At 44.4% G+C, this 26,287-nt stretch overlaps 1 protein-coding gene across 1 annotated transcript in view; it reads right to left on the bottom strand.

Moving 5' to 3' along the window:
* HYCC2 (hyccin PI4KA lipid kinase complex subunit 2) overlaps positions 1–26,287 on the bottom strand; it is a 575,783-nt gene that overhangs the window by 277,242 nt on the left and 272,254 nt on the right. The window contains exon 4 of the mRNA XM_069226082.1: positions 15,199–15,300. Within this exon, the coding sequence (XP_069082183.1) occupies positions 15,199–15,300 (102 nt within the window). The remainder of the gene's footprint in view (positions 1–15,198; positions 15,301–26,287) is intronic.

The raw sequence follows: 26,287 nt of genomic DNA, 5'->3' as shown, positions 1-26,287 counted from the left end.
CTGGATCTCTTATCTCTCCATTTAACTTCTGTTGCTTGCCAACCATAAACGCTCACTGACATCATTACAGTGTTTTGACTGAGCAGACTGGAGGACTTTTTTTCTCCAAGACAGAAGCAGCTGAGGACTCCAGGAGCTGTTTCAAGTCTTGGTCTCCAGTTCCATCTTGTTTTGAAGGTTGAGGCTGTTCTGGCTTCGAATTCCTTTTGTTCCAAGGCTTTTCACTTTCGACTTCAAAGCTTTGTTTAGCGCCTTTTTTATTATCCTGGAGTCGACATTCCTTCTAGAGCAGAGGTCTTCAAACTGGGGAGCGGGCCCCTCTAGGGGGGCCTCAAGTGATCCCAGGGAGGGCGCCAGACACTGGCCAAAAGAAGCATTATATAAATAACATGCCTTTGTTTTAGACAGAAGCAGGTTATTGCATTTTTATAAAGGTAACAGTACTTAACTGCAATGTTTAAATAGGTCTAGACATATTTAAACATTGCCATCTTTATGAAACAATAGTGAAAAATTCGGAGGGGGGGCCCCAATGATTTTTATTATTCAACTGGGGGGCGCAGAATTAAAAAGTTTGGAGACCACTGTTCTAGAGTTTATGCTCCTTTAGAGGCCAGTCTTCACATATTCATTTATTTTCCACTTAGTGAGAGACGGGGGCAGGTAGAGGGTGGAGGGGGAGGGGTGTTTGTCTGTCTCCCTTGCTGCTGGGCTTCAAGGTGTCACAGTTTCCCCATGGCCAGAGGCCTGAAAATCTAAAATTGACTAGCCTCGATTATCGGAATCAGCTTTTTTAGAAGGGCTCTATTGTTCCCTCTGCACAACTTCACCCTCAAACCCTTTAAATGGTGTTTTCTCATTTCCCTTTTCTGTTCCACAGCTTGGTATTGAGTCCTTCTACAATCATGACCCAGATGTGTTGTTTTACTTCAATTGTTGACACGCAGAACAAGAAGGCTTGTTTGTGATTTCAATTATGAACCCGATCAGACTGTACCAACTTCGAATAGCATCTGGGGCACAAGTGAAAGGCTGTGTTTTACATAACCTACTCAAACTTAAAGTTATTCTCATATGACATGATGTCCTGGCTGGCAGATTTTCAACACAACGGTATCCGGACTATGAATGCTACTTCAAGTCTTATTGGTGTCCAACCAGTAACTAAAATCTTCCCTCCAGTCAAGACACAGCTTCCATGCTATATTCGCTCAGAACCACATGATGGAAAAAAAACAAGCAGAGGTAGAAACTGTGTATTGTTGCATTACATATTTCATGACCATGAGTCATTCTACACATGCTTGGTTTCAAAACAAATACTTTAAATACAAACACTTTTGAGTATTCCAAACCCAACATCAGATGGCAGGATAGTGCACTGCATGTGATCTACAGCAAATGCTGCAATGTTAATAGCAGCCAGGCTCCATGTTTGTATGAGACGGCATGCCATGGATTTTGAATATCGAAATCTAGCAGAATCTGGGGCTTTTTAAACCACCTGACGTCAGGAATATTTGTGTAGGCCACTGCCAAACACTTCCTACAATGTTTGCCTTTTTTCCTTGTCACTTGAGGCTTATGGGCGTCAGATATATGCACATCATGAGTGCATCCTACGCACTTTTATTAGTGATGTAAACGTAAGTCAAAAAGTCAGCCAAGGAGATAACAAAGGTGTCCAAATGTCCAGTGGTATTTTACACTAGTTTCTGTGCACGCTGCAACCCTATGACATTACTGAAGCAGCTGCACACCAGTGCCTTGCACTCTTTTTTTTTTTTTTTAATAAACTTTGCATAATTGTAAAATATGCGTCCATGCAGTGCAAAGTGTGTATTTCTATATTTGCATGATGGTCTGGGTCCAATGCAAATGAGGGGGGAATGTGTGCCTATGAGCAGGACACAGCACAGAGTAAAAGCGCCCCCACAAGTCACATGAGATACAGTCAAAGACTGGGCCTTGCTTGTGTAGAACACCTCTTGCCCACCTCTAAAGCAAGGACATGGATGCACTTGTTGAAACAAAGACAATGCATCACAAACCACACTGTCAATGATGCCTTTGTACCAGGGAGGCAGCAACACCGCCCACCTCCTCACCCTCTCTCCGCTCAGGAGGAAAGGTGTACTGCTTAACTGTCCAGTCATGGGCCTTCAGGGCCCTTCACAGAAGAAACCATCCGACCTGCCCCACGCGCTCAAAGGAACAGCAGCCATGCAAGGCTAGGAACTATATACGGTGGATGCTCATTAAATGGAAGAATTCTATATACCAAACTAGCCCTGCTTAGGAGAAACAAGCCCCAGATTGACACTGGTTTTAGGACTCGGGGATCCCCTTCACTTTTTCTGCACTATGCTAATAACCACTGGCACATGGTCTGAAGGCACGTCCCACTAATGTATAAAGTTTGTTTCCACAAGCCTATTTCCACAACCCATGTGTTTCCATAGTGGCCTGTCTGTAGCTAGATCTTTAAGATAAGCATGGTCCATGGGCCCTTGCAAGATGGAGGATGAGGTAAAACATTATTATATCCTGTAATGCCTTGACAATTGGCTGTGCTTCTTAAGACCCTGCTACAGATACCATATATATATACATACTTTGCATTATTACATTACTATACAAAAAGGCAAGTAATGTTTGGTGATATAGCCAGATGGCGACTTTAGTTTTTTTTAAAACTAAGCAACATTTCCACACGGAGTGCTCAGTTGATCTAGGATGAAATATTAAAACACATCGCTTTTTAAAGAGACAAATGAAACTTCTTAGATCAGTAGTTCCCAACCTTTTGACTTCTGTGGACCCACACTTTATCATTAATGGAACCCGGGGACCCCCACTAAACCATTATTTGAATCCGGGGACCCCCCCACTGAGTCATTATTGAAACATGGGGACCTAATCTGTTAATATTATTTAATTTTCTAAGCAGTCGCGGACCCCCTGAGGAGGCTTCGCGGACCCCCAGGAGTCCCCGGACCACAGGTTGGGAACCACTGTTCTAGATGACTGACTGGTTCAGTGAGCACCGAGCTGGAAAATCCATCATGCACTGTGACCCTTGAAAGATCTTTTTGCAGGTGCTGCGCCAACTACATGCTTTCAGTTCTTTCAAGTATCATGTTGCACTCTTTACTAGGGTCACGCTCCAGTCATACACTCAGTTTCACATGACCTGAATGACCATCCTTCACTAGGATAAGGCACAAGTAGGGAGATATGTCAGGTGCATTGAGCCCCTCCTCCCGCAATTTCTAGAGCGGGGGCTTCTTCCCCCATGCACATTGCAGAAGGATTCTGAGGGGTGTCACATCATGCCCCACCACAACAGCTACATACATTTATAAATACTACAAGCGTGTAACCTGGCCTCAGGCTGTTTGTAAACCTACATCTCACTTGTAACCATCCACTTTATTTGTGAAAGAGATCTTGTGGGGTTTATCTTTGAATTTCTTACACAGAAGTAAAAGGGAACGTCACACTATTAACCCTTCTTTCACCTAATGATCTGCAAGCATGCAGGCTTTTTTGCCTTGACGCTGGGTAAGGAAAACTAGCAGAAAACAAACATGCATTAACCCTTTTAGTGTGGGTGTCGACCAATGGCTGAAACACGCACTACATCCCTAGAGCGTCTGTCAGCCACTGGGGAGGCACACAAAGGCCCTTCTGGTGCAAAGTACCAGGGGGATTCCTTTATTATTTTATATAGCTGCTTGGGAAGAGCTTCCAGATGAGCCACAGTCTTTGTTTTTTTCTCTAGTGTAGTGACGATCGGCACGCAGGGAGAGCTGACTTCACTACACTAACGTGAAAGAAAACGAGCACATAAGCTTGTTTTACTTTCACTGTATCAGTGCTTCGGTGGCATATCTCAGCCCCCCCAAGCACTGATGGGGGTGGGAGAGGTATTGTGGAGGGGTAGAATCTCCCCTTTTCAATGTTATCCCCCCAGTGGATCCCTGCTTGGATATCGCCATAGGAGAGCGATCCCCAAGCAGGGATCTATCCACTAGACACCAGGAACTTTGGGGGAGCGGCACCCTTGGGCAAAGGTTTGTGCTCGTCTCACCCCCATAGAGGAATAGTCTTCCTGTCGCCCCAATTTGTCCCCCCCACCCCCGATGCAGGGAGAGGGGCAAGAAGGCGCTACGCAACAGGGTCTGTTTTTAACATAAGTATATGAGTGGGGGCTGTCCACTATGGGCATGGCCATGCCCCCACCTCACCAAAAACTACACAACCAGTCTTGCTGTACCCTCCCCCCGGAGGCCAGATGAGGGTTATTACTCCCAATCTCCCCCTCTACCCCTTGACGGGAGGGCAGAAAGCCCACTACACACAAGGAATTAAAAAAATAAATAAATATATAGGACTTGAGATTACCATGGGCATGGTCATTACCACAGCCCAACAAGAGGCTAGGCAGTCTTTCTACCCAACTGATGGAGGATTAGGGCAATTAGCCCAATTTGACCCCCACTGGCGTGGGTTGCCGAAAGCCCACTAGGCACCAGAGACTGCATTTATACAGTATTTTCTGGGGAGGAGTGTGACCCCCCCCCCCCCAACCCCCGGAATGGGCCCATGCTCACCCTCATCTAGCAGCCTAATAGAATTTCTAAGCCCCCCGAGCGGTGGATAGGTGTATTCACAGCTCAAGCTACACCCGGGAGGCAGAAAGTCCACTAAACACTAGGCATTTAAAAAGGACCCAAAACACACACACAAAAGGAGGGTGCGGCCTACCCTGGCACGGAGAAAATACAACCCCTACCCAGAAGGGGCAATAGTGTCTTTATGCCACGCCGGGGCAGGTAGAAGGTTTTTCCCCCAATTTGGGAGAGTGCCCCAAAAAAAGGTACAAACCAGTCTCCTTCCCCCACCACCCATGATAGAAAGGAGATTTGCCCACTGTATAAAGGAATATAGTTTTTTAATAAAATAATGGGAGTCTGGCCCATCCTAACATCCACACCCCCCCGCACCCTTAAAAGCCTCAACAGTCCTTCTTCTAAGAAATCACATCCAATGGAAAACAAGAGGAAAACTTTACTGTTCACAAAACACAAACCCTGCACATTTCTACAACGGTACAAGCGTCTGTTTAAAAACAATTTCCCCTTCAGCCATTTCCAAGCACTATTAACCACTGATATTTAGAAACCTATATGTGATTTATAAAACGTAAAATAAATTAAAAAAATGTTCTTTTTCTATGTTTCCGTTATGTATTTGTAAAATAGTACCGTTCAATTTTAGGTGAGGAATATTATATGAATATGAAATTACATGTTTTGAGTCACTTCCTATTTAATAACTTAATTACATATGCTAGTTAGTCCCCTCACTATTTTTCGTATGATTTATTTATACCCTGACTAGGATATAAAACTAGCGGTTTGCGCTATAAACTGAAAACTAAAGATGCTACAGTAAACTTGCAAACAACACACAAACATCGACAAGCAAGAACCAAGCCATTCATAAATAATGTGCTACTGCATTTTTTGCTGCTCTGAGTCTGCCACAAAACACTTGGTGTTGGGGGCATGCGAGATGCAAGGAGCAACAAGGAGCGGAAAACTGAGGAAACCAGAGTCACAATCAGATCCAAACTTGGGAGAGGGCAGTATACTAAGATTCTGAACAGTGGGGTGGAGCCATGTTCATAGTCTGAGTCAAGATTACTGAGAGTTCTGTCTTTACTGTTCTTATCCAAGGTGTAACTTGTGCAAGGTGAATGGATCTTTAACGCTACTTTTTGGAAGATTTCTCAGCAGTAGAGTAATAAGTCCATACAGAACGAATGACATGCAGAAAACTGGCTTCTCACAGGAAAGGTGGGGTAAATCAGACAAATAACTGAAAAGGGTTTGACAAATGGGAGAAATGAATGTAAAAAACGACGAGTTACAGAATCCCTAGGGTCTGTCCTGCTGTAGCAAGGAAGGAAGACAGCACAATGCATAGGTCCAGCATTCCTAATCTCATTTTATTTTCCGAGAAAAGCTCAGTAAATACCGACTCTCAAAACTTTCTATTTTAAGCACTGCCCTCCTACTAACATAACTCTTTCTCGTCTTAAGTCATTGTGAATCCGTTATAGCTTCAACGTGATGGTCTTTGCCCTCTCAGAGGCCCAGACCGACTGCTCACCATTTCCCTCTTTTTCTGAGCTCTTTAGCTCATGAACAGTCTGGCTGTTGGACACCGTGGAGTGGGTGAACAGGCTCATACTTGCCAAGGGTGCCTGCCCTAGCATTTCCTGAATAGCGATAACTATTGTTCTGCCTAAGTTCACTCACCATCTTCCCTCGTTTCGTCCTGTCCTCTTCCATTCCTGCCCGTTGGACATATGGTCAAGGATGGCTAACCACGAACCACTGTTGCTCTGTCTGGTGAGATGCCAGTGTCCTGGGGGAAGACACCCATCTCCACTCTCAACACTCCTTCCTCATTCCCTCTTTCATATTGCATCCTTTCCTCTCTCTTGGTCTCTTTTCTATTCCACCGGTCCCCAGTGCTGGCTATCAGCCCTTTGAGGTGCCCTCATGGTCACTCAATGACTGACCTCATGGCCACTCAAAGAATTATACAAATTACAAACATAACATATTTGGTCAGCCAACTGCCAAAGACCCTTTGTGCTGCAATTCAAAGGTAGCCTTTTCTTTACTTGAAAACACTACTAAGTTTCTCTTACTCACTCTCCTTCTCTTGCTCTTACAATGTCTCTATATCTAGCGGTCTCTCTCTGGGTCTCAATTTCCAGCTTCCTTTCAGTCTTTACCTCTGATCCTCTTTCTCCCCAGATCTCTCTCTAGGGGCCACTCAGATTCTTATCTGTCGCATGGTGGACTACACACAGCAGCAGGATAGGAAACTAACGGGTCACACATCAAAGAAACCACAAACAATTCTGTAATCTCTATTGCCCTTAAACTCACCATCGTCCACAACACCATCTATATCCCTCTACCATTTACTGCCCATTCCCACATCTCCACCACACAGTGCATCATCCCCTTGTCCTGCACCACACAGCCATTCCTCTTCTCCCTTGTCCACATAGCACTTCCTCCTCCCCATCCAATACCTTAGCAACTGTGCAGCATATTCCTTTCCCTTGAAGCCTTCCACACTCATCATCCACCACACATTCCTTTTCTCCTCCCTTCATCTAGCTCTCCTCATCCCCTGCTCTCCCACACCCATCTTCCTTGAGTACTTCCTCCATCGGCAATCCTAGCCTTTTCACATTATCTTTCTCCTGCCAGGCCTTTTTCTCATAACCTTACTCTGGTTTCCTCTGCCTTGCCTCCTGAAATGAATGTCCTGTCACCCTAAATTACTCTACAATAAAGCACCAGGAGACCGGGTGCAGTTACTATTATGGTCCTAGAACCTTATGTACTGTATTTGCATTTATATAGCATCTCATAAGCCTGCTGAAGGGCCCAAGAGCATTTGTGGACAGGTCGCAGACTGCACTATGGGAGTGCCTCAATAGAATATTGTGTGCCTGTTATGTAGCCTGAATGGGTAATGTTCAGATGTGTTTAGGAGGATCAGGGTTGTGTTTTGCTGTTGACACAAGATGTGTATTCAAGAGAAAATAAGCGAGAAATAGACAAGTTAAAAAGCCGTGGATGGTTACACACTGGTGGACAGAATGTTGTCAGAATGTAAGTGACTGCAATGTGGCATTTGTGGGAATTAATTTGATTGTGTTAGTGTTTGGTAAAGACTGTTCCAAATATGTAGCTGCACAGTCTGACAAGTAAATACATACTATCTTTGATGTTGTCTATAGAATACAGTTTAGCAACAATGCTATGGAAAAAAGGAAAATTGGGAGCCGTATGGCACCATCCTTCCGAGGTGCAGTTTTTCATCAACTATAATATATGTTCTGATGAGTTCAATCAGGAGTGGCTGAAGAGAAACCTCTAACATATCAGTTATATGACTTGCTCTGAGAAATCCACAGAGTAAGATAGGAGCAACCAATATACCTATATGCATACAATATGCTCTGAGGTATTCACACTGAAGTTGCAGTAAGCAAATCATAGGGATTGGCACTAGACACCCAGCCTTGGCATGCTCTGTGGAGTCCATCTGGAGAATGTGAAAAACAACCATTAAAACAACATGCTGTAATCTGCACTCTAAGGTGTTCAACCAGCAACGGTAGGGAGCAACCAGTGCTTGAAATGGAAAAATTAAAGTGCCGGTACTCTGTACCAGAGTACCTGCTTGTTCCCGAGAAGTGCCGGTACTCTCCTATTAAAAGTATTACGTTTTTCTTGAAATGTGCCGGTACTCTCCCTCTCAAAATAAAAAAGTGCCGGTACTCAGTACCGGCCCATTTAAAGCACTGGGAGCAACACATTCCTCTAGCAGCCATAATGGGGTTTATTGTGGTCACACCACATAGTTGTGGAGCATCTCTAATGAGGGTGTGGTTTTGAGCCCGAGTATATCATCTTGGCAGCTCTCCCAGGCTAGCAGGAGGCAATGCATAATGACGCACCAGCGCATCCTGAAGCACAGGTGTCAACTAGAAGGAAAATGCTATGAGGCAAATTATCTTTGGTTGACTGAGAAGAATGCAAAAGAGATTGAGTGGGTTTGATGGATATAGGGGTAAACTGGTCCCTGCAAGAGCATGCTGGTGCAATCCACAGGATGGGTGATTCTAGGTCCAAGGTAAATAAGGCTGAGGATTAATTCCATGGAGGAGGAGATTATGGTAGGAGGATGAGAGAGAGTGATGAGAGAGTGGATTCAGGCCAGGATGAGTGAGGATAGGGAAGGGCCAGCTCCCCCCTCCCCACCCTACCCTGCCACCAGAACCCTGCATGCTCATTTTGGACGAAACAGGGAAAAAACTGTTAACCTCTCTGCCCTTGGCCCTGGCTGGCTGCTCTGGGTAAGAGGTTAAGTAAAGTTAGACCATGGGAAAGGGGCAAGGCCTCCCATTTGACCGTCAAAAAAAGGCTGGGCTCAGTCAATGCACACGGCAATGACTTAAAAATATCAGAGCAAAGAAAAGAGCAACACAGGATCAGATCCACCTTCATTTCAAATGCAAACCCTGAGCCACCTCTGAAATGTTTTACATTGGCACAGTCAATAACATCAACAGCTTACATGCACACACACACACACACACACACACACACACACACACACACACACACACACACACACACACACACACACACACACACACACACACACACACACACACACACACACACACACACACACACACACACACAGTTTCAGTTGGCTTTAAAAAGAATGATCCAGTGCTAGAGGCTAGTGGTTGGGAGAGGATCGACTGGGTGTTCATCATCTCCTCTGCAAGTACAGACTGTTCAACATCTCCTCTGCCAGCACAGACAGCTCATAATTTCCTCTGCCAGTACACTAAATCATGGCTGAGCTCAAAGGATGAGACTGGGGGTAGCAAAGCCCATGGTAAGGGCAGGCAAATGGCCACTTACCTGATCATCAGAATGCAATACTTTTTCTGTTCATTCTCTGTTTAAATTGTGTGCCTGTTATGAATGACCTAGAAGAACTAACACTAATTACTAATTACAAATGCCCCAGAGTGGGTTGAGACATTTATTACCCGTCAGTAAACCCAAGCCCACGGGGTTCAGATTTTACTGAGTGGGATAAACTTCACCTACTCGGTGTTCTCCCCTAACAATGGAAAAGGCAGATTGGGCTGCTTTCCCTAGCTGTATTTACCAGAAATTATACTCAGTATATTGCACCATGCTTTAACTGTGAAAATGTCCCCGAGGAAATATGCAGGGGTGCGATTTTTTCAGCACATCTCCTGACTCCTGGGATTTCCTCATGCAGAAAAAAATACAATACTCTGAATTCTAACACGTGCAATAGCAGGAGTTAATGCATATACTGGAATTCATGGGGCACTCATGATCAGTCCCCTAAGAAAGTAAAACAAACCATTACTAACGTTTACATTTTAATTTTATGTACTCTCCGTGTGTGTTTTTTTAATATTTTTTCTGGGAAATGCAGAAGTCATTTAAAATGGTTTCTGTCATCAGCATCACCACCAAAATACTTTATTAGGCTCACTTGAGCCTTAAAAGCCACACAAATACAAACAAATGCAATATAATTCATAATAAAAAGCATTAAAAAAGATAAAATGGAAGCAACCTAAAATTTAAAATAGACCTCAGTATTTAAAGTGTATCTTCAGGGCACTTATGATAACATTTAAAACAGCAAATATAACAGTTTTGTTACCTAACTGGTGCAAACAGGCAAAAGCAGCTACATGTGATTTTATTTCTAAAACTAGGCGCAAAAACTGTCTTTTTTGAGCAATATAAAACGTGAAATATAGTAGAAAGTGCAATGTGCTCTGTTCTGCCTGTATTTCACAAGGGCAAGGGGGAAGAGATGAAAACCAAGTACCTTTTTGGGGGAAAAGCCACCAAGAAATTAATTGTTTTAAGGCGAACCTCGTCAACAAGAAAGTATATCTCTCATTAGCAAAAATCTGTAAATAAAGTGCTGGATGCACAGATAGATCACAAGGGATGCTCTATGTCCCACCGGTCATTATGACTTTGGCGGTCAGAAGACTGCCTGTGCTGGCGGGTCTTCCACCAAATCCAGCAGTAGTCGTGCTGGTGGGTGGAGGCGCTGGAGCAGTTCCACGCCCCGCCCCACCCCACCAGGAGACTTGTTTATGTGCAATAATACAGCCTGGGGGTGCCTTGCTGGCGGGGCGCTGCCGGAGGTGGAAGCGCCCATACCTGTTCCCTGCTGGACAACCTCCTCCACGGACCAGTCAAGTTGATCGTCCGACAGGGGCATGGGAGGGTGGGGGGTGTTGTGTGCGCATGTGTGAGTGGGTTTTGTCTGCGTGTGTGCATGAATGTGTGTATGCGTGGTTGCATGCAAGCCTAAATGGAGAAGTGAGTGCGTGTATGCATGTAAGTGTGTATGCATGTGTGTATGCGAGAATGAGAGTTCGTGTGAATGCATGTTTGTCTGCGTATGAGTATGCGTGTTTGGGTGGGTGTGAGTATGTGTGTTTGGATGGGTGTGAGTATACGTGTTTGGATGGGATTGAGTATTCATGGCTGAATGTGTGTATGAGTACTGAGGTGAATGCGTGAATGGATGCATGTGAGTGATTGCGTGTATGTTAGTGTAGGTGAATGTGTATGTGTTGTGCGTGTGGGTGTCTGTGCATGTATGTGGGGAGGGGGGTACTGTGTCTGGAGTAGGGTGAGGGGAGGGGGACGCCGTGTCTGGAGATGGGAGTTTAGTGCTTGCTTCGGGGGAGGGAGTCTCCAGATGATAGGGAAGAAATTCCCTGTCACCGGTAGCCTTTCCGACAGGGTTTTCGTGGCGGTGCTACCGCCGCAGAAACCCTGATGCAAAGGTGGCTCCTAATACCGCCGGTGGTCTTCTGAGGACTGCTGGGTCAGAGATGCACAACACTGGGCTAGCGGCTCTGACCGCCGTGGCGGTATGAGTGGAGATGTGGCGGGCTGGCAGAGGCCAACCCGCCACACTCATAATGTGGCGGTCTTCACCACCAGCCTGTTGGTGGTGAAACCGCCACCTTTACACTGTTGGTCAGGAGACCGCCAAGGGCATAATGACCCCCATAGTCTCTAGCCGCACCCTTCGGATGTATTGTTTAAAAGAATCTTTGATTTTCCTTGAGGAAATAAAAGCTAAACTATTGGGGTTATAAAAGAAAGCAGGAGTCCAGAGCTTTTCAAAGCTCGTTTTAATATAATTCAGTAAAGGGATATTTAAGTGCTTATCCAGATTCATACAGTCCATTATAACAGTTCTACACAGCTGTGCCTCAGGATTTCTCCAAATTCTATGCCATAATCTGCAGCTTAGCATAATCTATGTTGAAGAGGCCAACCTCTTTGTGGCACAAAAACGCTGAGGTAGATTGTGGAACTGCCAACAACCTTCTTAAAAACTTGTTTTTCACAATTTGCAAGGCTTTACAATTTCGTATACCCCCATACTCTTGCACCAAATGTAGCCACAGGCACATATTTGCTTTTAAAAATAAACAGAATTTCTCTCACAGGCTTGCGGCCCAACCACTTAAAAAGACCTAAAAACAGCATCTATTGTGCGTTGAAATTGCCTTACTCTCACATTAAGTAGGAACTTTTAATTGAAATCTACATCAATCAGAATCTCCAAGTAAGTGAAGTGGGGAGTTTTCAGAATTTCCTCACCACTGAGTAAATTTTTTTTCGTTTTAGATAGGGTGGGGCCACATTTCATAAGGAAGGTCTTAGTGCGATTGGTCCTGAGGCCTAAACTAGTCATAAAATTATTAAAAGCATCAAACAGGAGCTGGGGCGCGTTGGCTGGTCGCGCAATGAGGATGGCAACATCTGCGTAAAGCAGAACGGGGATTTCTCTGGAGTTTTCCTGGGGAATATCTATTCCAACCTTTCTCAGACACTCTCCTAATCAATTTATATAAATCAAAAATAAAAAGAGGGCCAAGACAGCCTTGTCTGACCCCAGTTAGTGCTGAAAATTCTTCAGTAAGATCCCTGCTCCTGCTATATCGGACTGTAACTCTGGTATGATCAGGTGAGCCTACAGAGCAAGGAAACAATAGCACTGTCAATCCCTTGCTTTAAAATCTTAGACCATAGCTTTGGGTGGTCTACTGTGTTGCTGCCTTTTTTAGCCTTGATATACTGTTGGACAATCAAGGAGAGATTTAATGATTGTTCGACTGTCCCCAAACCTAGGCAAAGCTAAACTGTACATCAGAGAGCCCCTGCAACTTTCCAGTTTAGACAGTTTTTATCATATAACTGAACCTTAATCTCTTAACTACATTATGATGGGAGTCAACACTTTTTCTTGTAAGTAGTGTTGAAGTTTACTCTTGCTGTTTGTGAGTGGCTGGGTGAGATGTAATAATAACGGCTATCGCCTCAACCCCCAAGACAATGATTGGTGGGTGAACTCCTGAAGGTTGCACCCAAATGCCTGGCTCTGGCTTTCAGCTCGAACTCCTTTTGGACACTCAAACCCAATACATGTTAGGCTTTCATCTGGATTCTGAGTTCCTCCCATGTTCTTACCTCACATGTCAAAGAATTAAGTGCAAAGCATTAACTTTTGATTTGAAATAGGAGAGAGAATGAGATATCCATCTAGAGGCTGGATTGCATGATGTAAAACCAGAAAGCCTGGGATCAATTCCGGCTACCCCTGTTTGACCAAATTGTGTGATCTTGGACAAATATCTCGCTTCTGTTTGATTTAATAGACTGTAATGTTGCTCAATGTAAAACAAAAATCTAGTCCTTCGTGTATTTGCTTGCCTTCATCGCTTTTGCAACATTGCTGCCACCAATTCATGGTTGTAGTCCTCAGACATTGCTCTTGCTTTTGCTACCAGGACTTCATTGCTCCAGCTTCTGTAGCCTGTTTGTCATCCTGGCCTCTGCTTGCCTCATGGTGATTCCACACACTCAGTCACATGTGAAGATTCCGTAGCTTCTACTGCCCATTTCTGAATTTTAGGTAACAGTTTTGTTTGTATAATTCCTCTGGGGGGTTTTGGAACGGAGTAATCACCTCCGCCAAGATCGTAATGAGGCCCTCTGTATTTTTTAAAGTTCTTTTTATGGCTGGAACTTTTGTTTTGCAGCTGGCTGTAATTTTGTTTTAAGGGCCTTGTTTTTTATATTATTGCAGTAAGCCTGGTAGCCTTCAAAATATGTAATGCACTCCGCCCTCTAGGGGCTAGATAAATGGTTATACTGTGTTACTTTCTGCCATTCTCTTTTCATGTGGTTATGCCCTCTGGTTCACTCTCTGATTACATTATCATGTTTCTTACAAGTGCTATTTTTATTGTGGTGTCTTCTCAGTGCTGTTCTGAGCATTACAGTAGACATACTACAATATTCGCAGACACGAAAACTCGCCCCATAATGCTTTTCAGGGCATTACCTTGACAAAACATTTTTGCTCAGAACTCAGCCTGTGGTGGTTCTATGATAATGAGACCACCTTCAAAACGTTCACCACAATATGCTCTGTCTACGTCATCTCTGGATCCCCACACTAGGTTAGTGAGGATCCCAAAATACTAAACCCTCCCACCATTTAGTGTCTTTTTAAGCACTCTCATGTTTGTAACTTTTGTTTTAGAGCTGGGAGTAGTTTGTGTTTTAAAGGCCTTGTTTGTAATTTCATTACAGTAGGCCTGCTAGCCCTAAAAATGTGTAATGTGCTATGCCGTCCTGGGGCTAAATATATGGTTACATTGCATTACTTTCAGATATTTTCTTTTCATGTGGTTATGCCCAGTAGCGGCTAACTATATGGTTAAATTACCACGTTTATTTCAAATGCTATTTTCATTGTGGTGTCCTCTAGGGGCCGTTTTGAGCATAACAGTCTAATGGCGAAAGTTTATTTCTGATAAAGGTTTTTGTTGGGTTTACAATATATTTTTATATGTTTTATTAATCTCTCCTTATTGCAATTATGACCATGATGCAGAACAACCTAACATCCTTACTGCTGGCTGGAAAGAGCCTACACAGGCTCCCAGTTTGCCTGGGAGCACCCTGGCTGGGTGCTCCCAGACAATCCTGATGCTGTTTTGAGCAGTGTCAGGATTGGCGCAGGGCAGGCTGGGAGCCTGTGCATGCAGAGGCAGAAGAGCGTAGAGAGCCAAGGAGCAGCAGAGGAAGTAAGTGGTTTTTAAAAAATAAAATGTAATGTTTATTCCTAACACCCCCCACCCCCACGCGAGCCACTACTGTGAACACTCCCAATGTTAGCAGAAAAGGCAGCTTAGATTAAGGGCGGTGAGTGACTGGGCCGGCCCAAAAAATGTGATGTAGCAAGGGATGGGGGATCAAGACCCCGGTTCCTCTGGTTACAGAGATATACGACTGTGTAGTCACTTGATCAAACATCTACACCTTAAAGAAGCGTCCAACTCTAAACTGAAATTACCGAATATGCACTTTCGAATTCATGATCCTGTGGGCACAGAGTTAGTGCATAGTGAAAAATGCAACTTATGCCACACGTTTTAATGAACAACAGTGAGTAAGGCAAGGTTGACAATGAACAAGCTCCTACCTCGTTATTGGGGTCCTGGATAACCTTGTAGAGGGCAGCTACCAGTGTATTTTTCCGGTGCAGGGTTGCTGAATAACCAGACACCTGAGTTTCAGGTAATGCCTACGAAGAAATACAGATACCAGTTTATCTCCCAGATAGATACTTCAGTGGCAGTATTTCCGTATCACAACATGTAAGGTACTTCCAGAGACAAAGATGTATCAAATATACAAACATGCATCGCGTTTTAAGTCCTACTGTTTGTAACTTTTTCAGGCAATGGCATTAGTAGGTTTTCAGCACAGATGTAGGGCAACACATGTGAAATTTGATTTCATGTCCCAATGTTCTTGAGAGGAGATAGGGGCGGCGACCAAATAGCCTACAGCAGGCACAGCAATTCACTTAAATTATACAGGGCCATTCATTAGCACCACTTAAAGCACTGTCTTCCACCATACAGTGATCACAAACTGTTTAATTATTGGCACCTATACCAGAGGTCCACCTGACCACCAGATTGCTTCTGCACAATAAGTCATAAAACGTCAACATTAAAAAATGTCACTAAATGTATTCATATATATATATATTTTTTAATAATACAACAACTGGACCCAGCAGCAATAGGCCATCGTTTCTTGCAGCATAACGAAGCTAAGTAAACTTTTCCACGGCCTCAGTCCAAAAAACTCCTGTCCTTAAGGAGACAAAACCTTGCAGCCTGTCTGGCAGAGCCGTGTGCCAAGCTCTTACTACTGCAATTTACTTTTAGTAGCCCGAGTTTATCTCCCCAGGCAATTGGTAACCAATCAATGTGTCTGTCAAGTGCCAAGAACATTAGCCAAAATTGAAACAAAAAGTGAAATCCCTCACAGGGGAACTGCAACCGGTGAAAAAACACGAACGCTGCCTGCTATCGAAAAGTCTATTTCAGCACGCACTTTGACTGAAATTGTCCTTTCAAGGCTTAGCATAACCACGCCTGTAAATATGCACCTTTACCTCAAAAAGTTACATTTTGAAACTAGCACAGGGACCGACAGTCAAAATAGAAATCCTTGAATGCGCATGGCACCACTCGCGGCAGTGGAAATGTTTTAATGCCAGCCTCAGAGCCCCACCTGTAGAGAGCCACCCGGACTATCCCTTACTTTGTTGCCCTCTGAGGACAAGAGGGCGGGCGTCAGCCCGAGTTAATAAATAAAACGTAAGGCTGCTGACCCGGCAGTCTTGGTAGCAGACAGCAAAGTGTGCAGTGTATTTATTGGCAGGGGGTGAGGGCCCTCACCACACCACGCACGGATAGCAAGCAAGTTCCACCTCTCTGTCGGGATGTCTGGAGAGTGGGCTTCCCACTGCCACAGTTTAGAAAAAAAACTTGTAATGCTGGATTTTACCTCGCACTGCCACTGTACATACGAGGAATATTCTACAACAGGAGGAACATCAGTCACATCGTACAAGCTCAACGGGAAAATACATTGTACGAGCTCACCGGGAAATCTGTCTTTTTAGTGATCCGGCCAATAGCTGGGAATCAGGTATTTTACTAAAGATCAGTATCGTGGAGAACTACTACAAGCAACTACCACTTGATTTCAAACTATAATTTTTTCCATTTTGGCGATTAATTCCATAGAAGCCAGTATTCAACCAACAGAACAGAAATTGATATTCACGATCTGCATTCCTTTTGAAATGCCTGTCCACATTTAGCATAAACTTTGTTATTCAGGCCTAAGAAATGATTTATGCAGAAGAATGTAAATTATGTTTAGGAATACCCGACGAAACATCAAGGATGGGCTCTGCACCAAGAAGTAGAGTGCTTTGCTGGCATCCTAGGTTTGCAGGATCATGTCTGCATGGGAGCCGCAGAGCCAAAAAAATATATATCAGACAAGTAAGACAATAGATTTGAGAAAATACTCTGGGACCTCCTTAGTTGGAGAGCTAAGTGGTGTTTGTCTTTTAGAAACATTCTAAAAAAGCATACCATCTTTTGTTATGTTATTTGTATTTATAGCGCACAACTCACCAGGGGTATTATGGTGCTGAAGGAGGAGCTGTATAGGTAAAGCAAGGAACAGAGCTAGGTTAAGAGCTAGGGGCCAGATGTACCAAAGGATTTTACCTATTGTGTGTCTATGGGAAAAAGCTTTCGTACATAGGGCCCCAAGTCTTTAGTTTCTTGTTGAATTCAAGAACTCAGGCGGCTCTATCTAATGTGCAGGGGTAGGTAGGTTTTTTCAGGCTTTAGGAGCAAGAGAGGAAAAGGCACTACTGCTGGGTCGAATTCTGTGAATTCAGGGTGTGTGTGTGCGCGGGAAGAAGTCCAGATGATCAGAGGTATCTGGCAGGTTTGTGGAAGTTCATGTGGTTGTTGAGTTACATCAGACCAACGCTACTTAAGGTTTTGAATGTAAGGAATTTGAAGAGTGCCCGTTTGTGGATTGGGAGATAGTGAAACTCTGAGTCCAGTGTGATATGAGTGCAGGCTGGGAGGTTGAGGGTGAGCCTAGTTGCTAAGTTTTGTATAGTCTGGAGTCTTCTGGTCAGCTGAATGTTGAATCCAGCAGAGAGTGAGTTGCTGTGGTCCAGCTTGCTGGTGATGAGGGTTTCAGTGCTGAATCGGAGTATGCTGGCTGGGAGCCATTTGAACATCATCTACAACATCTTGACTATGTGGAAGCAGGAGACAGAGACTATGGTTCACTTAGCCGTCAGTATGAGTCGGTTGTCAATTACTAGTCTGAGATTCTTTGTGTGAGTTGTTGGGACGGGTGTGGGTTAGAGTTTGGAAGGCCATCAGGTGGAGTTCCAGAACAAGGTGCCTTTGCAGAAGATTACTACTTCCCTCTTGTCACTGTTGAGCTTCAGGCTGTTGGTTTTCATCCATCTAGCGTCTTCAGTCATGCAGGCGTAGAAATTCATGTGGGTGTTCCCTGTCTTGTCAGTGAAGGAGTGCATGAGCTGGGTGTCATCAGCATAGAATACAATGTTGATTCAATGAGCACGGATGATGCTAATGAGTGGGGCCATTTCGGCATTGAGCAGTGTGAGGCTGAGGGAGGAACTCCGAATTTAAGTTTGATGGTGGTGTCTGAAGTAAAGGGGGTCAGGCTGACTGGCTGGGGGCATTGGTCAGGAAGCAGCAAATACAGCGAAGCACGGGTCCTTGGATGCCGGTTTTGTGAAGCTGTTGCATAAGGATTGGGTGCGGGACTGTGTCAAAGGCTACGGAAAGAACCAGTAGGATGAGGACTATGGTGTCACCTCTGTCCATGATCATCCAGAAGTAATCCATGGTGGCAATGAGGGTGGTGTCTGTATTGTGGTTGGGTCTGAATCATGAATTCAGTGGTGTTGAAGAGGTGGTTGTCATTGAAGTGGGTGGCTGGATGTTTATCATCTTTTCCATGACTCTTGCCAGGTAGCAGGGAGGTAAGCTGGTGGATGGCTAGCAACTGAGACTCTGAGGATTGTTGTGAGGGCTGTGCTGATAGGGTCTAGTCCTTTGATGAAGATGTGGTGAGGGCAGGGGTTCGAGAGTGCTCTGGAGTGTATGTATTACATGGTGGTTTCCTGCTTCTTGAGAGGTGTTTGGTGGGCTTGGTGGTAAGGGTGTTGGCCAAGATGGGTAGGAGGGCTGCAAGGGTGGAAGAGTCTGTTTGGGGCTTGATGTTGTTGTAGATGCTGGTGATCTTGTGGCAGAAGAATAGGGACAGCTAGGTGCAAAGGTCCAGATAGGAGAGAGCGGGGCTTACATTGGTGGAACTTGCAGCTGGAATGGTGAAGTTTTCCCTCAATCAATCAATATTTCTATAGCGCTGCTTTTCACCCATAGGGTCTCAAGGTGCTGTTGCGGGTGTGCTGCTCACTCAAATAGCCAGTTCTTGAGGTCCTTCCTAAACTGCTTCAGTGATGCTGTATGTCTGAGTTTGAGAAGTAGCATGTTCCATATCCGGGCAGCGAGGTAGGAGAAGGAACTTCCCCCTGCTGTGCTTTTTCGGATTCTGGGAATGGCTGGGAAGGCAAGCTGGGAAGAACAGAGTTGTCTGTTGGGAGCGTAGAAGGTAAGGTAGGTCGGTTCTATGTTGTGTAGTGCCTTGTAGGTGTGTGTCAGAAGCTTGTAAGGGATGCTTTTGTTGACCGGGAGCAAGTGTAGGGCTTTCGGGTGGGAGACGATCTGGCTGTACCTGGGATGTCCAGGATGAGCTTTGCTTCTGTATTCTGAATTCTTTGTAGTCTTGATTGCAGTTTCTTTGAGATGTCAGGCACTGGTGTGTTGCTTTCAACGTGGTCAGTGAGCTCAGAGCATTTGGTAACTCTGATCTGCTGATGGTAGCGTCTGAGGGCGAATTTGTAGGTGCTGTTGTAGGTGTCATCCTGACTTTGTCTCCATCTGAGTTCAAGGTCCTTGCAGAGGCAGTTGGTTAGCCTCAGCACTTCCGTGTACCAGCTTGCTTGTAGTCTGGTTTTAGTGAGGCTCTATGGTGTCTGTGCAGGACGTGATTCAGACACTGAAGTTTGAGGTGGACTTGGGGAGGTGGTTGTTGTGTTGAAGTTGGTGGTGTAGGAGTTAATAAGACCTGGATGCTTCTGACATCTTGTTCTAGTCCAGTCATGAGAACTTGACAAGGGTGTTTCTGCAATGGTGTGGGATGGGTGTATGCTGAAGTTGATGAAGATGTGGCTGAGCCGCGTGTGTGGGGCCTGCCACTCGCTGTCTGAGTCCAATGTTGTACAGATCCTCAAGGAAGTAATTAGTGTTGTCATCAATGAGGTTGTCCATGTCGTAGTTGAGTCACTGACGAGGATGTAGACGCTGGAATCAAGGATCAGGGAGGAAACAAAATCTGCTATGGTGCCCCTGGGGTGGTAAACGAGGGTGTCACTTAGGGAGTCGTTGGTAGGGATGATTATTTTGATGGTTAAGTGTTCCTGTGGCAATGACAAGGGCCAACAAGAGAGTCAGACAGGTGTTGGTCAGGAATAGCAGGTCTGCTGAGTGGTTGTGTAGCAGATCCCATATTCCGATGGCGTGTTTAGCCCGGAAGCGAGTGTTGAGCAATCTGTAGGACAGGCAAAGGCGTAGTGTAATGGGGTCAGGTCTGTGTGGTTGTGTGCATTGGGTGTGTGAAGCACAGGAGTGAGGAGGTCACAGGAGCGTCTATGTGAAATGGCAGGTGACACAGGAGAATGCTCCTTCAACGCTGGGCGGTTAGGCAGCAGCACTGGGAGATGCGACACTGTTTCAGGGCGCCAAGGGTCGCAGTAAAATAGCAATGTGGGGGAGGTGGATGGACCAGGATTACTGCTTCTGGGCACATACAGGCTTGTCTTTGGTACATCCGTGCTGAGGCCATCATTCAGTGAGAACAACTTTGACGGGAAACCAATGTCACACGGATGATGGAAAATACAGTGATGTCACTTCCTGTGTAGATGAAAGATGGGAAATGAATCCTCTTGCTTGACCTTTTCTTCTACAGGCAGTTTTGTAGGAAAACCAGTCATGTCACTTCCTGTACAGATGGAGGATGGGAAATCAAGTGATGCCACTTCCTGTTCAGATCGATGAAAGGGAAAACCAGTGATGCCACTTCCTGTGCAGACAGATGATGGGAAATCTTTATACATGATGGGGTTTACGCTGCTATCAAATATGACAGCACACAGTACCAGGATTTTAAAGTTCAAAGGGTTGAATTGGTGAAGTTAAAAAAAAAAAAAAAATTCAATAACAGAGACCAACCTACCTAGCTTCAGATGTTGACCATTTTTACTGAGCACAATCAGAAGCTTACTGAATTATCTAATAAAAGATGGTCCTACTTTCACATAGGATGTCGCAAATCACAATTAAAAAGCGTAGCAGGTAAGGAACAAACTTCAAGACATGGGTCTGGGTGGTTGTCCCAACTTTTCCATGACACTAAAGTCTTTCAATGAAAAGGTGTTGATAATGGAAAGCTTCTGAGAGAATGCCCAATATGGAGATGTTTTGCTACTAAGATTTGGATGTCCATCTTCTTGCTTCAAAACAGAGATATGTGTGGTTAAAATACAAATTATTAAGTCTTTTGATTATATAAGTGAGAAGAAAGGACAAATCATAATTGGGTCCCACAACTGCCTTTACAAAGTGGGTGCAGCAATTAGAGCAGTTTCATCTTGGCCCCAGAGCAACTGTACTACATGCACAATCATAATCAGTTTCACTCTCGCAACAGACAATATTTACTTCACATGGAGGGGTTTTCTTACATTAGATCAACTGCAGCACTTTTGATTTTGAAGGGAGCCAAACAGCATTTATATTTGGTTACCTATTCCCTCTGAAACAGTCTTTCAAATACCCATGTCTGGCTCTTTGCTGTATGTTCTACAGGCACTTGTCCAGCCATTGCCTTACCAAAATGGTTATTCACACGATTCCTGCATTCATTATGCAGGACTGGCATAATGAATGCCAAAGGGCATGGCTGGTTGCCTGCCTACATGACTTTTCCATAGTCCTTTTACCTCTTCACACAGAGCACAACTATGTTCGTGTCATTCATTAGTTACTCCCTCTCTATTTTACGGGGGTATGCTTTAAAAGCAATAAGGGGCTTTGAAACTCAAAATCTAGGTGTGGCACATGAGCTCTTTATGTGGACAAATACACCAAAGTAAGCCTTGTGAGCTCCTTGCGGGTAAGCCGCTTACCATGAAGCCCAGATTTGAGACTTCCATAAGTTCAGGCAGTCTACCCACAACCTTGACAGTGAAACTCAAGAAGAGAATGAAAATTAGGAATGTGTCATCCGAACAAAAGGATGGGAGTATCTGGGATATTCCGTTTTTAGCTATATGACTAGACTCACTCGGAATACATTTACCCCTCACAATTCTGACGGAAGTCAACTTAATTTCATGGAGAATTAGCTGGAATTAGTGGATTAACTCTGTTTGTACAATGAGAACGTCATTTAGCATCTTTTACAGCCTTTAGAACAGCTCTGTCAACATTGGCTCACGAGGCGAAGAGGCTAGTTATTAACCCCTTCGCTGCCAGGCCTTTCCCCCCTCAGGAGCCAAGCCTTTTTTGGCTATTTGAGGCAGTTCGCGCTTAGGCCCTCATAACTTTTTGTCCACATAAGATACACATGCCAAATTTGCGTCCTTTTTTTCCAACATCTTAGGGATTCTAGAGGTAACCAGAGTTTGTGGGTTCCCCTGGAGGAGACCAAGAAATTTGCCATAATACAGCAACAAATTCGTTTAAAAAACAAAAAATGGGAAAAAGGGCTGCAGAAGAAGGCTTGTGCTTTTTTTCCTAAAAATGGCATCAGCAAAGGGTTTGCATTGCTAAAATCACCATCTTACAAGCTTTCAGGAACAGGCAGACTTGAATCAGTAAACCACATTTTTCAACACAATATTAGCATTTTACTGGGACATACCCCATTTTAACAATTTTTTGTGCTTTCAGCCTCCTTCCAGTTAGTGACAGAAATGGGTGTGAAACCAATGCTTCCACCCAGCGTTCACCCACATCTCCCTCACTTGTGTGGGTAGGCCTAGTGCCCGCGACAGGAAATGCCCCAAAACACAACGTGGACACATCACATTTTCCCAAAGAAAACAGAGGTGTTTTTTGCAAAGTGCCTAGCTGTGGATTTTGGCCTCTAGCTCAGCCGGCACCTAGGGAAACCTACCAAACCTGTGGATTTTTTAAAAGTAGACACCTAGGGGAATCCAAGATGGGGTGACTTGTAGGGCTCTCACCAGGTTCTGTTACCCAGAATCCTTTGCAAACCTCAAAATTTGGCCCAAAAAACACTTTTTCCGCACATGTAAGTGACAGAAAGTTCTGGAATCTGAGAGGAGCCACATATTTCCTTCCACCCAGCACTTCCCCAGGTCTCCCAATAAAAATGGTACCTCACTTGTTTGGGTAGGCCTAGTGCCCACAAAAGGAAATGTACCAAAACCCTATGTGGACACATCAAAATTATCTAATACAAAACTACCTGTATTTCCGTAGGAGGGAGGGGAGCCATGAGGGCAGGTGCGTTTTTGGTCCTGGGGACTGCAGCCATTTAGGGAAACCTACCAAACCCAAACATTTCTGAAAACTAGACACCAGAGGGAGTCCAGGGAGGTGTGATTTGCATGGATTTCCCAGTGTTTTCTTACCTAGAATCCTCAACAAACATCAAATTTAGCTAAAAAAGAAATCATATTTTTCCCCACATTTCTGTGTGGGATCACTGCACTGGCACAAATTTCCTACCACCCAACGTTCCCCTAAGTCTCCCGGTAAAAATGATACCTCACTTGTGTAGGTGGGCCAAGTGCCTGTGACAGGGAAGAGCCAAAAACATGTAGAAAATGAGGGGGTACCAAAGCGGGTCCAAAAGGGCAGTTTGGAAAAAAATGTTTTTAGGCTGACAAGTGGGGCAGAATTTTTATCGGTATACAGGGGTGTGGAATTTAATAAAATATCTACTTGTCCATGGGACAGGTTGCTTCTTAAATCTACTTGTCCTGTAAAAAAATCTACCTGTCCCTTTGGTGTCATGTAGTGCGGTGATAAATGATAGCAGCAATGTCATTCTGTAAGAGCTCTGATGATAGCCTCTCTGACGATACCAGGGCTACTACTATAGTAGGGTTTGAATACTTGCAATTTCAATCCCTCCTACAGCAATTTCCTTATTTTGCCACCACCTTTCTGCAGATCTACATACTGGGGATGGAGGAAGCAGTAAGCAATAGTTCCTGGGCTAGAATGCCTTTGAGTCTGCAAACCTACTAACCAGCATGTTTTAAGGATTTTCACAAGCTCTTCTCTAATCTTTTCCCATAATAAGAAAGGTTGGAAATTTACTCCTGACAATGGCAGAGGTAGAAGTTCTTACAAGGTTGGAGGGAAAGTGAACTTGTAAACGTTCTATAGATTTTCATATGAGCAATATTTTCTAGGAGTACAATTTCCTGGCATACTTCTGTAAGTGCTTGTGAATTCATGAAAGCCACTAAACTAAAGACATATACCCTGGGTGCACTTTTGTGACTTTCTTTTGAGTCCCTAAATAGGTCTGGCCTTAACAAAGATATTTTGTTTTTATTAAACTTCTATTTCTCTCTCTATCCGCTAGCTTTACTTGAGTCTTCGTATTCTGCTCTTCCACAATGAGCATATTGGCACACATAGTAGTTTTGTTCAGTGCCAGGAACTACTGTGGCAATCAGTGGCGTAACAAAACTGGAAGGGGCTCCCCTACAAAGAACACGGAGGGCCCCCCTCCAGACTCACTCAGGGCAGGTGCTGTGCTGAGGGAGCCCCCTGGAGTGGGGCTCTGGGGCCTTTGTTACGCCACTTGTAGCAATGTGTGTTTTTTGAGACCAAAAACTTTTTTTTTTTCTTTCTGCCAGTGTTGGTTACAATGGTGGGGGCCTGGCAGCTCCCACAACAATAAAGTGTTAGAAAAGCCATGTCAGAACAAGACATGCATTGACGCAACCAAAAGATTCACAAGAAATCCGGATCGGCTGGTTTTGCCAGTGCTTGTTTACTTTCACGCTTCCCATGATCTTGTTGAAAATGGCTACACTGCTTTTCCATTAGGGATATTTTTTGGAAATACTAGCATGCATCAACACATTTTACTAAATGCCGTTTCAAAGAAATAGGACCTAAAATTTCATAGTAGTGAAACTTTTTTTTTCTTTCCTACTTGCATTATTTTCCTGAACATTTTATTTTGAAAGCAAAGAATCATCACTCTTACTTACAAGTTTCTGGAAACATATGCATGTAATCAGAGAGCATTCTGGGAGCATTATACTTAACCTAATATTGTTACACTTTTCAAACCTGTGTGTGCACTTTTTTTTTTTTTTTAATGGAACCACTGTCAGTAGTGCTGTGTGACCTTAAAACATTTATTAACAGTGCTCACCCTAATAATGAAGGCTTTCTATGAATGAACCATAAATACAAGTTCTAACAGCATTAACATATGGACACACATATTACCTCAACTGCAGACAGTTCCCTTCTCTGTAAACTGGGAGCCAAAGGGTTTGTGCTGCAGGGGGTTGAGCCTACCTATCCCAAGGACAAAATAAACATGAAAACTTGTTGCCCCTGACCCCAAACAATATGTCCCGAGCGTCGGGCGATAGGAATTCCACATCCCTGGGTATAGATGTGACAGTGATGGGTTGTAGGAATTTTGTGGATTCCTGCAGATTCCGGAAGGTTCTATAACAAAAATGTGAGCAAAATGTGGGATTTCCAGCAAAGTTAGAGGTTTGCAGGGCACTGTGGATAAGAAAATGGTATGGGATGCATGTGAAGCACAACACCCTGGACTCACCCAGATGTTTAGTTTTCAGATTTGTCTAGGTCTCGTAGATTTTTCTACATGGCAGCGACCAAAAGTCCAAAAAGTGCAGCCCTCACCATTCCAAGTGGGACGATTTTGAGAGTGAGACAAGCTCTCATGGCCCAAATGTAAGACTAAAAACCCCAAATAATCAAATGTCCCCTTGCTTGCCGTAGGATGAGATGTTTTAGTGTGCAGGGGAGAGCTGAGAGACTGGTAGCTCCTTCAGCTGGGATGGGGGAGCATAACCATGCCCATACTGGTAGCCACCACCCCAGTATTTTTTTATTTTTTGTGAATTCCCTCGCATCTAGTAGGCTTCCCGCCCCCCCGGGAGTGGATCGGGGATAATTGCCCCATCTGCCCACTGGTGCGTGGAACAACTTTGTCCCCATTTATTTGGGGTGGGGGTATGGCCATAGCCCCACCATCTTTTTCTGAAAAAAAATAATTTTCCCTGGTGTCTGGTGGGGTTTCTGCCCCCCTGAGGGGCAGATGAGCCTTATAAAAATAGGCTGATCTGCCCCCAAAGGAGGTAGAAATGACCTAAAATAAATTTGACCCCCCCAGGAGAGCGACCCTTGCCTAAGGGGCCGTTCCCCTTGCGTGAAAATGGTGCAAAAAAAAATCCCTGGTGTTTAGTGGTTTCTATCCCCCTTGGGGGCAGGTTGGCCTAAGAAAAATAGGCCAATCTGCCCCCAAGGTGGGCAGAAAGTGGC

Source organism: Pleurodeles waltl, chromosome 3_1 (assembly GCF_031143425.1).
Source record: "Pleurodeles waltl isolate 20211129_DDA chromosome 3_1, aPleWal1.hap1.20221129, whole genome shotgun sequence".
NCBI lineage: Eukaryota > Metazoa > Chordata > Amphibia > Caudata > Salamandridae > Pleurodeles > Pleurodeles waltl.
The sequence above is the reverse complement of the archived record's forward strand: the minus strand, read 5'-3'. Positions and strand labels throughout refer to the sequence as shown.